Source organism: Chinchilla lanigera, unplaced genomic scaffold (assembly GCF_000276665.1).
Source record: "Chinchilla lanigera isolate Chin_1 unplaced genomic scaffold, ChiLan1.0 scaffold00051, whole genome shotgun sequence".
NCBI lineage: Eukaryota > Metazoa > Chordata > Mammalia > Rodentia > Chinchillidae > Chinchilla > Chinchilla lanigera.
In genome coordinates this window covers 275067-290631 of record NW_004955452.1, presented here as the reverse complement: position 1 = coordinate 290631, position 15565 = coordinate 275067, and the positions used below count along the sequence as shown (strand labels likewise).

General features: G+C 40.5%; 1 protein-coding gene across 1 annotated transcript in view; it reads right to left on the bottom strand.

The window, feature by feature from the left end:
* Positions 1 to 920: 920 nt before the first annotated feature.
* Positions 921 to 15565, bottom strand: part of Minos1 (mitochondrial inner membrane organizing system 1) — a 40820-nt gene continuing 26175 nt past the window's right edge. Inside the window, exons 2-4 of the mRNA XM_005394662.2 lie at positions 4556 to 4603; positions 3474 to 3583; positions 921 to 1166 (exon numbers count right to left, since the gene is read on the bottom strand). Coding sequence (XP_005394719.1) covers positions 1152 to 1166; positions 3474 to 3583; positions 4556 to 4603 — 173 coding nt within the window. The 3' untranslated portion in view covers positions 921 to 1151. The remainder of the gene's footprint in view (positions 1167 to 3473; positions 3584 to 4555; positions 4604 to 15565) is intronic.

The following is a 15565-nucleotide window of genomic DNA, read 5'->3' as shown; positions in this document are numbered from 1 at the left end:
TCATTCCATGCTGTGCAAGGCCATCCCTGGAAACTTGGTTGCACCTTCTCCCTTGTTCTCACGGTACCTCATGTCCACAGCCTGCCTCCCTGTTAACGATTCACTTTCAGTCACAAGTGTCTGCGTGCCTTTCTATCAGCACAAGCCGGTGTATCTGTATTCACTTCTCTCTGCTGTAATAGTTCCTAGCATAGAAAATGCTCAATTAACATTTATAAGAAAAAAGGCAGCAGGATCAAACTCTGCCTGTCTTACGTTTATTGTAAGGAGGAAAATAAGACATGAGAACCTGGGCTCTGAGATTCTATACATTATGGAAGGAATTGCTGATGTACTTTTTTTGTGCTCCACTTACACAGTTCAGGTGAAACTATAAGAACAAATTCACAGAGATGCATTAGGCATGGCCCCTTTGTCCTCAAACCTCAGCTGCTTTATGACGATAAAGCCACCCCCAACTGTGGCCTACTAGCCGGGGGGTGTGCCCCAGCTCTCTCCGCTGCCAGGAGAAAAACCCCAGGGCTGACGCTTGGGCTGCGCCAAGCTCCATGGTGCTATGCGGCTTCACATCAATGGTGGGAGCCGTCCAGTCAAGTTCAAGTCCTGCTAACACAGCTGTTTGACCTCACTGCAGCAGACACAGCTGAGATGTGCCCTGCCAGGGCTGCTGGTGAGAACAGCAACAAACCTAGAGCTGCTCCAGTGAGGGAAGCTCCACGAGACACTCGCCATCTCCAGCGGCAACCTCCATCTTCTGACTTCTGCGGGGCAAACAGTTCTGGGGACTCTGCTTCAAGGAGCAAGTGGCGAGGAGTGCACCCTGGTGGTGGCTGCAGAAGAGTTCTGCAGCTGTAACTAGGCCCTGCCGACCCAGGCCTCCTAAAGCTCAGGTTAAAGATGAAGAAATGAAGGCCGGGCACTGGACTTCCTTTTTAAATTTATTTCTTTTAAGCTCACTTCCTTACAATTTACAGAGAGAAAATACAAAACAAGAAACAGACTTGGTTTCAAATACATAAACAGTGTGCTGGAGTTTAAAGCATTACTGGTAACACTGCTACAGAAGAGCGTCCGCTTACTCCAGGGCACTTCAGTATTCCTGAGGAATAAACATGATTTCTCTTCCTCCCACTGGGATGTTCTCGGTATAGTCACTGCTCCTGCTCCTGTGAAGCAAGGACACTCAGGTTAGGATGCTGCAGGAACACTGCGACAACACTGTGATAACCACTGCTCTGAGTGACACCCAGGGGACCGACAGGGCCCAAACCTTGCCATGCTGTTTGCTCCACTGTCTCACAGAAGGCCATATGCCTGCCTCCAGAGCCATAGGAGTGCTTCCCTAGTCTTAGAGAAGAACGGGAAAGGAGTGGAACAGGGCAAGGTGACCAGTCCCTAGCAACCTGTATCCCTAAAATCCATCTAGGGCCATCGTGGTGATTCTATGGCACGCATACCACAGAGGGCTGTCTGTATCACTGAAAGGTCTGAAAGGTTCGCCATTACTGATCTAAGAGCTCATAGCTGAGTACAAACAGCACAGTTTGAATCAAACAGCATACTGACAACATGATCTCTGGCAAGTTCTTAACCTCAGTAAGAGTCTATTTTCCTCTCTGCTGAATGAGGATAGTTGTACCTCTCTCATAACCCGCTGGGCAGTGTTGAGAGAAAGAATATGAAGATGAGGCCCTAGGATGGTCCATTGGCACAGCAGGCACTACACAAGCAGTTACCACAATATGACTACCCTGAGTAAGCCCCCAGACGGGATTTTGCTCCTCTTTTCAGAGAGTGGAGAATGACAACACTAGGGCACAGACTCAAGTTCGGATGAAGTTACAAGGCCATTCTGGAGAAATAGGCTGTGAAAAATATAACAATATTTTCCACAGTGACTCCCAGCTATTAAACATATAATATGCATATAATCTCCCCGAGCCATTACTCATGACAACTCAGTTTGGAACAATGGAAACATTTTGAACAATGAAAGACCTAAAGGTCCCTGCTCCTTTCTATTCTCCAGACTCGGCGCTGCTGCCAGGACAGGGAAGGGACAGGGGAGGGGAACAGCCTGTCATCAGCTTGATGCCATCCAGCCACACCTCCTGGTACACTGGCCCTCTGTTGACCTCACTCTTGCTTTGGCACAGAGCTGCTTCACTAATACCCATGTTCCCCACCCCCACTCCCCAGGGCTGGGTGGTGGTGAACTGTTACTTGAGATTCTGTGACTCTGTGGCTGTAGTTCTTGACCAAATTAGGACACGCATTTGTGCCGCATTTTCCGCTCTACTTGTTATTATGGTGAAACAATGGACAAATCAATCACCCTTTCTTGGTTGGCTTCAACTATAACAACCAATGTTTCCATTTATATACAGCACCTCACAGCTCACAAAACATTTGCACATTTAATCCTCACACCACCCTATTAGGGGTTGGGGATACAGCTCCGTGGTAGAGCATGTGCTCAGCACGCACAAGCCCCTGGGCGCAATCTTCATCGCCCCCACACTCTAAACAAATAAAACAAACAAAACCTCTAGAGGGAGAAATTACTGCCCTTATAATTATGGATGGAAAATGGAAGTTTGGAAGTGAACAACTCAAGATCCCACAGGAAGCAAGTGGTGGGTCCCCTGGCCCAGACGCTGCCCCATCACAGTGATGACTCTAGCTCAGGGGATAGCTGGAGAGCGAAGTAGTCTGTGCCTGTGGTGCTGTGTAGTTGTGCACCAAAGGCTGGACTACTGCCAAGGTAGTGCCGTAGCAAGCGCAAAGCCTATACTGCTTACGCCCAACAGAATACGCAATCGACATCACTAACTCCTGTTACATTTACTTCAGCGCTTACTTCGTTTCAGACCCTCAGGATACAAAAATAAATACCACTCCTGTCCCTAAGCGTATAGTCTCCCACTTCTGTCCCTTATACCTCTCAGTAAACAATTATGTAAAGAAAGGCTGTTACACAAGGGAATTTTAAGAAGCATGCTATATTCATTTCTTTTCCATCTGGTTGGGATCATTAAAAATCCACCTGCAGATGAGGACTTTGCAGAATCATATAAAACAGTCAAGCCTGCCTTCTTCAATAAAAAAGCAGAATAATGGCAGAGTCCCAGAAGTCTTTAGGTTTAGCCTGTATGTGTGAAATGCTTACAGACTCTGAGATCTTAAACAAAAAGTGCTACTTACAGATAGTTAATACTTTGATCATTGGTAGTAACTTCAATTCCAGTCAGCTAACGTGTAAGTGAACACAATATGCACCTGGAAGGCTCAGGGGAGACCCTTTTAGCAACAAAGCAGTGTCACCATCATTAAAGGCCAAAGAGCAATTAGGATCTCAGCAGTATCACAATGACACAGTTTACTCCTCATATACACTCTAAAGAATTCTTCAGGGCCTCAGGAGAAACTGTTTTTTCTTCTGCAAGAAAGAGAAATATCAATTTTGTACATACTTTGACATATTTTCCATGTAGAAGATATGGAGCCTGGAAATCATGCTGACAGTTGGAGTAGGCCATCCCCAATCCCATGCCAGAACCAAAGGCTAATGGCCACATTCTTCCTATTGAGTAGAAAAAGGAAAATCCCAACAGGGAACCATTAAAGGAAGATAAAGCCTCCCAACCCTTAAATACATTTGCTCAGGGTTCAACAAATATTCAGCAGCTATCATATCAATGACTATAAAATACCATACACTGCAATGTTTCATCACTGTCCCTCTGAAAGAGGGGGTTAATCAATAAACTAAATCAATTAACAAATATCCACTAAGTACCTATTCTGCTAGGTTTGAGAAATATAAAAACAGTAGACAACGTTTTTTTCTACCAGTTCTAATCATCTGCTCAATTTAATTTCTTAACTTTATCAGAAGTAACAATCCTTTCAATATGGTGCTTGGTTATAAAAATAGGTAAGAATTTCACCAATATTTACATACTTTAACAGTAGTAAATTATAGGGTTTTCATTTAAACCAACCTATAAGTGATTGTGTCATATCAGCAGTGTGTGTTAATTATGATTCTCTAGCATGCAGCAACCGCCAATCCTTCATGGAAGAAGGTCAGAACGAGCCCTTTGGCTTCTCCTCAATATCCAAACTTCAGATGTTCTTCCACAAAATGAAAGGGATACTGCCTGCCCTTTGCTTAGAATTTTTGGCCAAGAGAATGTGCATTTCTGGTCCATTTGTTTTTATTACCAGCAAGACTCTCATTTTCAAGTTCCTTTAGAAAAAAATTAATTAGAAATATCTGAGCATGTAGATTTGGCCAAATGACTCACTGGCATAAAGCACAGGCTTTTCAAGTGATATCACATGTGAGGTATCAGGCACCCTGACTCAATGCCCGGGGGAGTGCTGGAGACGTCCAACCCATTCTGACCTCCACAGAGTCCATGCTCTCTGTGTACCTGACCCCCTGAATGGCTGGGCTGACAGCCATCGGGATGCACCTTCTCGAGGGCCCCCACGGCGCATAATACACGTTACAACACTGTACTAAAAAACTAGTAAGAGTCACACTTACTTTTAAAGAAGGTAAGAGAGAAAACAACTCCTAATCCAAAACCAGTACCTAAAGAGAGAAAAACATATGTTACATTGCATAGTCGTAACCTGACAAAGATAACATTAACATTTCTTAAATGTGAACAGCATAAAGCATGTTATTTTTTCATAATTTAGAAAAGTTGATTTTCTCATTTTTAACCATAAAAGGTCAGACAGAGGCTTTATAGATGCCTTTGATCTTCCTGCCCACAATAGGAAATAAAAACTTTATCCTCAACATTCTGTCTAGACAAGTTGCAGGGTGTGAGGGTGGGAGGCTGGAGCCAAAAGACTGTTCCTGACCCTCTGTACTGCAAGCATGTAGCCTACCTATTTTTTTTAGCCTACCTATTTCACAGGAGAGCCACAGCCAAAATACCCCATAAACAGTGCCAAAAGGATGTTCCCCTTGTCACTTTAGCATTTTGAGTAAGGGCTACTATTTTTGAGGAAGATGAAATGGCACAATCCAGAAAAAATTCCCAAAGCTGTACTAGCATACAAGTCAGTGCCCCAACAAGGTATCCCTCAAGACCACCACGGTGCTGAGTAAGCCTCTCATTCTACTTACTCAGTATCTTTAACCACTATCTTCTAAAGTAAAGGAGAAAAGGGAGCCTGTTTTAGTGGTCTGATACGAAAAAAAATCTTAAGGCCTATTTTTTTGAGGGGGTGGGGATTCTGGGGGTCCATCCCAGGGGCTCAAGCATGCTAGGTAAGTGCTCTACCACTGAATTACATCCCCAGCCCCATTAATACTACATTTTACTTCAGACTTCACAGGAATCTAAACTTGGGAAAAGGTTTAAAGAACTCAAATCCTCGTTTTTACCTGTATTTGTCAAACTTTGGCCATGCTGATGCCAACTTCGCATTTCTATACATCACTTGCACTATTATTTACTTCATCATTTTCTTAAAATATTCAATGCATATGTTTAATAAATTTAGCTTAGTAATACTATGCTGAGGTCATAGATTTCAGTGCTAACTCTGTTTCTTTCACAAAGTTTATTAAAAATGTTTTTCAAAAATTACATCACATACCATACTGATGCGTATCTCATTCTCAATAAAATAAGCTATATAGGTCAAGGGGGAGAGCCAAAATTGGACCATTTTGATTTTTCACACTAGTAAGCAATTGTTTTTAATTCTGTGTTTTCTGATGCACTTTAATAAGCACTCCGTGGTCCAACAGTCTCTGACAAACCTCTTCACAATAAAGCACATAAAAGTCCCAATTCTCCTTTGCCTTACAGTTTGTGCTGCTGAAATTCCAAGAATTTTTCTTAACTACGTTTTCAGGGTAGTACAGTATATTCAAAGTACTTCTCAGCCAGGCTAAATTTTCTGCTCCAAACACAGACAACTTCACCTTGAGTGAGCAAGCTAATCTATACCTTTTTATTTTATTTGTCTTTTTGAGACAGGGTCTCATATGCAGTTCAGACTGGCCTTGAGCTCACTTTGTAGCCTAGGCTGGTCTCGAACTTGCAACTATCATCCTAGCCTGCCAAGTGCTGGGATTACAGGCGCGCACTATCACACCCAGATTTCTATATCTTTTTTTGATCGCAGTAATTCTTTTTTGTACCTTTACACAATCCAACTGGTATTGGCCTGAAGAAAATATTCATGCTACTTACACTCAAATATTTCTGATATTCTCTCCTACCATATACATGTAGTCATAACTGTTTCTTTCTGTACCCCTATTTTTGTGACATAACATCTTCGTCAAAGATACAAAGATAGAATAGCATCACCAGAAGATTATAATGGAACTGAAACAGGAACAGATAGCTGAAAAGGTAGGAAAAAAGAACCTTCAGGAGACAAAGGATATTCAAGAAAACCCACAGTGAAGAGTTCAGCAGAAGCTTTTGCAGACCTCAACAAGTCTCTTAACAAGTTTGAAAATATGGGCCTTAACACCAAAAGGTTTTCATTAACAGACGGGAATGTTCATGGTGCATTATCTGCTTACAAGCAAGTCTACAATGAGGAGAGGAAAAAAAAAAAAAAATCAAACAAAAAACAAAACACCAAACCAAACCCAAGCAAGCAACCCCTCTCTTCAGACATATTTCTGGAGAGTGCCCCCTGCTCAGAAGCATCAGCAGGTCCTCCAGGAGGACTCCACAAGCAGGCCTTGTCATCACAGAGCAGCGCAGCGCCACGCTTCCTGCCTCCGAGGACCTTCCAGCACTGCAACGTGTGGCTGCGGAAGACCGGGAAACTGGCTATGCGGACCCTGTGTGGCCTGAAGCTAATGTGTACGTGTGCATCTTAGTTTTTAACAGAAAACCTTTTAAAAGTTAAAAAAAAATTTTAAAGCTGAAAGAGCTTATAAAGTGCAGTGTTTTTTGTACAGCTATACAACTGGCATTTTAAACTAAGTGTAATTACAAGAGTCAAAGAGTTAAAATAAGCTAAGGTGATTACAACTGAAGAAAGAAAATAGTTTTAAAAGTAAGTTTAGAGTAGTAGAGTATGTGTGAAACCCACAGCGCTGTACAGCCATGTCCCAGCCTTCACACTCACTCCCTGCTCACTCTCTGACTCACCCAGGGCAGCTTCCAGGCCCGCAGGCCCCCTGCATGAGAAATGCCCTGCGTCGGTACCGGTACCACTTTTTACCTTTCATCCTGTATTTCTACTGCACCTTTTCTGTGTTTAGATACACAAATGCTTGGTGTTACACACTGCCTGCAGTGTCCAGTACAGTGATACCTGGACTGTTTGCACCCAGGGTGACAGGCTACATCACACAGCCTAGTGCGCGTCCACAATGGTGTGGGTAGACTTTGTGATGTTCGTACAATGGTGAGCTCACCTAATGATGCATTCCTCAGCACATATCTCTGTACTTATGTAACACATGACTACATACATATGTGTATATATGACTGCACCCTACACAGATATGAACTGTAATTAGACACCATTACTTTGCCCTATCCATGTGTCATGTCTGTTTTGGTACTCAGCTTGACAATGCACTATCGCTTATGTCATCCCAATTTCCACTTCCATAAGGAAAAAAAAGAACTAACATTTGACTATCACCTATGAGTACCCAATATCCCTCTCCCAACCAAAAAAATTCCTGTTTAAATCAAGTAAGCTAACATGGTATTATCACTCTTCTCCCAGATACAGAAAACAATGCCCAAGGCTAATTTGTTCATTAGTTTGTAGAGCAAAGAAGTGGGCTCAAGTCAGCCAGGCTACAATGCTACTGTATGCATTACGTGCAGACACTGTATTCTCCTCCAATCTCAACCCAACAATCACCACCTCCCGAGGGAAACTGGAGTGTCCAGATTTCTGTTGCCAGTAAAGTCAGATATGGTCAAAACATGAACTGCACTCCACATTCAACAGCCAGAACGTTAGGCAACCCTGGAAGTAACAAGTCTACACAAAACCAAACGGGCTTGTTCAGATTCATTCGCAGATTAATCCTACCGAGTATGGCACAGATACCAGTCTACCTGCTAGGTGTGACCCAAGAACTTTAGAGAAACGGGAACCATTGATATTGATCCTCTGTGGCCAAGGATCTGCTATCGCTTGGTTTATAAAATGGCAGAGGGTTTAGTTTCAAGGGGACTTGCCTCACCCCATGCAGCTGGAAGATGAGTAAGACAGCAAATTGGTACTAGAAAATGAGGTAAAGGATTTGGACTGGCTTACAGATTCCAAACCAGGCCACGGGATGAGGAGGCAGGCCAGTAAAAACATAATGGCTTACAATCAGAGCTTTTGCTCTTCTCCATCTGGAGGCAATTTTTTGGCAAAGAAATCAAAAGCCCAAAAGGAAAATATTTCAGCATTTTTCTGGTCCTTCTGACTCCATGCCTGTCTCTTCTATTTTCCCCCAAGGAAAGAAAGCTCTCCGATGCTCAACTTTTCCTAGCAGGAGACCAAGAGTGATGCTAAGTCCACTGCTACCAGTATCGCTCAATCAAAACTATGAGAAACACTTCAACATCAACCAACAGAAGCAAAAATCTTTCATCTTTAGAATTCAGATGTATGTGTTCAACCACCCAGTTTTGCTCCCACTAAAGGCATTTATCTGCAAGCACAAATCTGAGCTCAAAATCACAGTTCAGACCACTCAAAAGGAAAAAATGTACTCTGTGGTCTTAGTTAAAAAGGGGAGGCTACATCCTCAATTCTGGTTTTTCAGCACACAATCAAATACTCCCATCCATTTCAATATTTTAAAGATAAAAGTAAGACTATTTTCTCCAGAAACAAGTAATCACAAAATGATTTTTAATCACGATGTTTTAAAGCTAGCTATCTCAGTTACTTAAGAGATATATAATAGTGGAAGGCTGATGAGTTTTACAGATTCAAGTTCTTACATGCTCATTTCTCTTTTAAAAGGCAACATGTTGCTTCAAAGAAAGTCCTACCTGACCAGGGGACACCAGTTCTGCAGCTGTTTCCACTAAAGATTGGCACCTCTAGGCCAGGTTTAAACTTTGTAACAATAAAACATAAAAGGTTTGTCTTACAATAAAAACAAACCAACACTGGAAAGAGAAGAGGTTTCTCTGCCTTTGGCCACTTTTTCTTGTTGTTGCATGACAAGCTCTTTTGGAGGAAAAAGCCAGAGGAAAAAGTACAAAGCATTTTTCACCTTTCCCCTAGAAGCAAATATTTAACCATGAATACAGTTTATATAACTTTGCCTCCCCCAACTCAAGCCTGTGCCCAAAAGTCTATAATGTCTGAAATGACGACCCCAAAGTAAGGAAATGCCTGATTATAAGCACACATCTTCCTCATGGCAAAGTCCAGTAGTCAAGGAAAGGATGGGCAAGGAAAACACACACACACACACACACACACACACACACACACAGTACATGCACGCACACACACAAGCACGCCTTATGGAATTGACATTAGGCACGGAGCCCATGCTCTGAAACCATTTCTTCTGGAGATGAAAGAAAACTGGCACAAATTCTTTCAAAAAGAAATTATTCCAAATCAACCCAACAATGCAATGTAATGCATGATAGTGCCTGAAAGGGCATTACAAAACTGATTAGTAGATAAACACATTTTTTTAGGAAGAAACAATTCCTTAAAAGAACACGTGACACTATTTTAGTAACAAAAAGGACAACTCTGTTTCTTTCAACTACATATACAATACTGCCTTACCTTACATCCCACTGGGCTTTCTAACAAATGCAAAAGGATTAAAAACCAACAGAGGAAGGGACTGGGGATTTATCTCAGCGGCAAAAGCACCTGCCTGGCAAGCGCAATGTCGTGAGTTCGGTTCCCGGTACCAGAGAAAAACCAAAAAAAAAAAAAAAAAAAGAAAAACCAACAGAGGTACACCAATGTACACCTTATGCCACCTTCTGCTAAGAAAAGGGAAAAATGTGTGTTGATGATCATTACAATTATGAACAATTTCTAGTTACTCAACACAACATTATTTTACAGTTGCTCTCAACATGCCACAGATCATTAAGTTTCACTTCACAGCAAATAATTAGAAGCAAATATAAGCAGCAAGAATTAACAAGCAGGCTATATAATCTGACTGCAGAAATGTATTTTGGAAGTTAGCCTCCAAACAGAACAAGCTGGGTAACACATGCTCCTACAGAATCAACTCTGCAAAAGTTGCAGTCATCAATGGGCTTCAATTAAGAAAGAACACTGAAGAACAACAAAAAATCATACAAAAATTCACTTTGACACATTTCTACAAAAAATTACAGGGCAAAAACCAGGCATGATGGGATACACTATAGTCCTTGCTACTAAGAAGGCTGTGAGGGGCTGGGGATTTAGCTCAGTGGCACAGTGCCTGCCTGGCAAGCGCGAGGTCGTGAGTTTGATTCCCAGTACCGGACCAAAAAAAAAAAAAAAAAGAAGGTTGTGAGGCAGGAGGATGCCTTGAGTCCAGGAGTTTAAGGCCAGCCTGGGCAACATGGTGAGATCTGGTAACAAAACCCAAACCAAACCAAACCAAAACAACCCAATTTAAAAAAAAATCATAGATCCTCTTGATTCATAATTACTTATCATATGGTAATTATAAGATCTCATCCCAGCTTCCAACATTTTAAACAGGGCTCTGATATTCACAAGCCTCAAGTAGAGTTATTAGTGCTATATTTTAATCTACATCTAAAAAATAATTAAAACTGCAAGGCAACTCTATTTTATTCTGTATAACTCATATCCAGTATGTATCACCAAGTACATGCCTGTAATCCCAGCACTCTGGAAGGCTGAGACAGGAGAATTGCAAATTTGAGCCCAGCATGGCAACTTAATGAGAACCTGTCTTAAAATTAAAAATACAAAATGAACTGGAGTTGTTTCTGCATCTTCCAATCTTCATTGGAAGATCTTCCATCTTCACTGATCCTCCGGTCAGCTTTAGCCTATAGCATGTTGTTTTTAATCAGAATAGCTTTGTAGTATAATTTTAAGACAGGGACTGTGATACCCCCTGCCTTGCCTTTGTTGTCTACAACTGCCTTTCTATTCTAGGTCTCTTCTGGTTCCAAATGAATTTTAGGACTGTTTTCTCTAATTCTATGTGATATGCTACTGGAATTTTGATAAGGAGTGCATAAATCTGTGTAACAATTTTGGAAGTATGGCCATTTCACTTTCTTGGTTTTTCCTACCCAAGGACAAGGGATATCTTTCCATTTTCTGATGTTTTCTTCAATCTTTTTTCAGTGTACTATAGTTTTCAATGCAGAGGTCTTTTACATACTTAGTTAGACTGACTCCTAGGTATTTCATTTTGGGGGATGCTACTGTGAAAGGCATTGTTCCCTAATTTCTCTCTCAATTAATCTGTTATTCATGTACAGGCAGGCTATTGATTTGAGTGTTGACTTTGCATTCAGCTATGTGACTGAATTTCATTATTAAATCTAGCAGACATACTTAGCTACCTTATCTTTGACAAAGGGGCCAAATACCTTCACTGGAAGAAGGATAGCCTCATTAATAAATGGTGCCAGAAAAAACTGGCTTTCTACATGCTGAAGATTAAAACTAGATCCATATCTCTCACCACGCACTAAAGTTGAAATGGATCAAAGATCTAAATATGAAAATAGAAACATTAAATCTGCTGGAAGATACAATAGGTAAAACCCTTGAAAAGGCCAAGTTTTATGAATAAAACCCTGATCTCACGGGAACTATCACAAAGAATCAACAGTGGGAGCTCATCTCATTAAAAAGCTTTTGCACTGTAAAAGAGACCACCAACAGAGTGAAGAGACACCCTACAGTGTGGTAAAAATTTTTTGTCAGCTGGTCCTCAAAGCACTAATATCTAGAATATATAAAGAACTAAAAAAAAAAAAAAAAAATCAGACTCCCCAAATTTAAAGACTCAATCCAAAAATGGTCACTTGAAATGAATAGACACTTCTCAGACGAACAAGCAGAAATAGCAAAAAAAAAAAAAATGAAAAAGTGTTCAACAACACTGGTCATTTGAGAGATGCAAATTAAAACAAGAGATTCCATCTCACCCCAGAAAGAATGGCTATTATCAAGAAGTCAACCAATAACAAATGCTGGCAGGGCTATGGGGAAAAAGGAACCCTTCTCCACTGCTGGTGGGAGTGTAGACTGCTGCAACCACTGCGGAAATCTGTGTGGAGATTCCTCAAAAATCTAGGACTAGAGGTTCCATTCGACCCAGGTATTCCCCTTGCTGGTGTCTTCCCAAAAGAATTAAAAGTATTATACCACATCAATATATACACACCCATGTTTAGAGTGGCAGTTTGTAATAGCTAAATCTTAGAAACAGCCCAAATATCCATCCACTGAGGAATGGATAAAGAAAATGTGTTTTTTTAATACAAAGTACTACTCTTCCATAAAGAAGGATGCTCTTGAGACTCTTATAGCTAAATGGATGTACTTTGAGATCATGTGAAATAAATTGGATACACGTGTAAATACCACATTATTTCTCTGGTGTGAGAACTGAAAGTGTAAATAAGGACCAAAATGTACAATAGATATCGAGAAATAGGAAGAAAACGTTCAAATAGGAAAAGAGGAACTTGGGAGGGCGGAAATGGAAAGGAAGGAAGAGAAAAGAAGGAAACTATGGAAACAAAGCTTTTGTTTTGTTTTCCAGGCTCCTGCATTCTTTATTTTAATTTTATTTTTTTCATGGGTACCTGGAATAGAACTCAGGCATTGTTCTTGCCAGACAGGTGCTGTGCCACTGAGCTATATCCTGGCCCCAAACAAAGCTTTTGTAAATAAGGAGGGAATGAGGAGTTGCAGGGAGGGGAGGCAAAATGGGGGAAAAAAAGACTCAAGTTATATCATGTACAGGTACAAATTCCCTATGACGAATGTGATCATTATGTGTATCTAAAATGTACCAATAAACTTAATTATTTTTTTTAAAAAAAACGAGCTGGAGATGTAGATCAGTGCAAAAGCCCTGGATTCAATCCCTAGTATGGCCAAAAAAAAAAAAAAGAAGAAGAACAAAAGTATTGAGTACTATATTCAACTGTCAGTTTGCAAGTAAGAGAAGCTACAGGAGTTTCTAGCAAGTTTATAAGATCTTAGAAGCTGTGTGCCGAACAACTTTACTCTTAAATGTCTGAGAGAAGAGATGAAGCTTCCAACACTTGAAGGATGCACTCTCCTGAGGTATAGGGTGGCAGGAGCACAGATGTTGCAGCCAGACAGGCCTGGAGCAAACCGCTGCACATGCTATACCTGCAGCTACCTGATCCGGGTCAATTACTTTACCCTGCCCAGCCTCAACCTGTCCAACTGTGGAGTGAAAACAACCTTACAGGGCTGCTGTACTATGAAGACAGAAAGTCTCTAGTACTGTCTGACACAGAGTTCAATAAGTGGTATTAAGTTCTGTCATCTCCCTGATAAAATTCAAAAGATGTCAAAAGTATAATGTAATCGTTAATCCTCTCTTAAACTACAACCGACTGACATGCATAGGATCACGCTGTGGGTGAGCCACAGCTGAAAGTCAGAACCTGTTTTTACTTTCAACAGTTGATTGTATTTCACTGGCATTAGCAATTTGTTATGTGATTATATCATATATATTCTATATTATATATATATTCCTCAGAATTGCTGAACTAGATCATTTTGCTTTAAAATGTAATACAGATTAGCCCTGAGTTGTTGTGTTTAATAAGGCTATATTTATGCTTTGAACATGGATTAAATCAAATTGACCTATTCATAACATGCATTCTTTCCTGTTCAATCATGTTTCTATCAGTGCTATTACAACCATCAAATGCATTTGAACAAACAAGAATGTACTTTTGTAGAAAAGTACACTTAGGACTGAGTGTAGTGAGAATTATATTTCCAAGAAACATTCCTGATTTGTGAAAGATGCTCAGGGTCCAATATATGAGGGAAAAAGAATTATATAAATCAGCTCCACACTGTGTTACTTAATCCTTTGAGGCAAAGACAGACTGTCCCAGGTGTCCCCGTGTAAATGCCAAGTCATGTGAACTAACCAAGCAAGTGTGCCAAACAAAAAACTCAGCAAAGGGCAAATTTAGTCTGTGTTCATCAGCTTCTCAAAAGTCAGTATGGCTGCAGGGTCAATAGGAAATAGACTAAGAAGGTGCCTATTATACAAGACCTTAACTTTCCTGTGGCCTTCCAGACTAGACAGGGGTTGACAACCTGCAAGAACTTCTCAGGAAAAAAAAAAGGAATTTATCAGTGAGCATCAATTCCCAGGGTTCTATCAGAACAAACAAACCCATCTCAGAAAGAAGGAAAGACAGGAAAGGTAAACGATTACTGGGGTGCTCTGTTTCACAAAAAACCAAACTCACAAAAGGGTCCCTATAAATGAGTGAGCACATGATTCAACTTTCAGAATTCTGACAGCCATACAACTTCAAGAATGCACAAGAAATATAGTTGTAGACATTTTAATAAAAAATAATCATCTAATTCCTGTGTGAGTACATACACTATGTTGGAAAATGAGAAGCCTAAAGGTTAATTATTTAGGAAGGCTGGGAAAAAAGACGCAGAATTATTATTATTAAGGTTAGATAAAATTAAAGGTTCACGTTACATTCATGGAGAAACATTAGTAACTTGGAGGTACTAACACTTATAGTGTCAGACACTGTGCCACTTTATAAGTGTATGATTTCATCTTAGGGAAGAAACAATTCAGAAGGGTTAAGTGACTTACCCCAAGCGCAGTACACCTCACAGAAAAAGTACAACTCAAAGACTGCCTCACCCCAAAGCCATGGGCTAACCCTAATGGAGAGGTCGGCACAACCTTGCAGATTGGTCTACTGTTACATATGACAAGGAACGTTGTTTCTGGATCGTAGCAGTATACAGGTACATGGGTAATTTATAACTACGTTACTCCTGGTTCCCCAAGGATGTAACAGAATCCACAGATGTTGGACTTATCTGAAATGGTAGCTGAAAACCTGAAATTACTTAGAATCAATGAGAAATTGTCAACAAAGCAAGCCAGAAAAATAACTTTGCTCTGTGCACTGGCTGGAGATAAAAGTGAATCTAGAGGGGCTGAGACTTAAACAACTGCTCACATTTCCACATCTCTAGTATCTCTAGCTCCTCCTCATCTCTATCAGTAACTGGATTCTCATACTTGCAGAAGTAAAAATAACAATCAGGGTTTCACTGTACTCTATGTATTCATCATCATTGCTACTATGTTGTTGCCTGTACTTTGATGCAAATAAAAATATCAATGAAGAAACAACTACTAATAATTTTCTTTATACACATGGACTTGTGTATACTTGCATTTACTAACATTTAGTAAGCAGAAGACACTGGGGAAATTTTTTTCCCTTACTTTTGGCACACGTTAGTTTTTGAGTATATAATGTTTTCATTATTTGAAAAATCGAAGTGTTACAGTTGTTATAATCCAGTTATG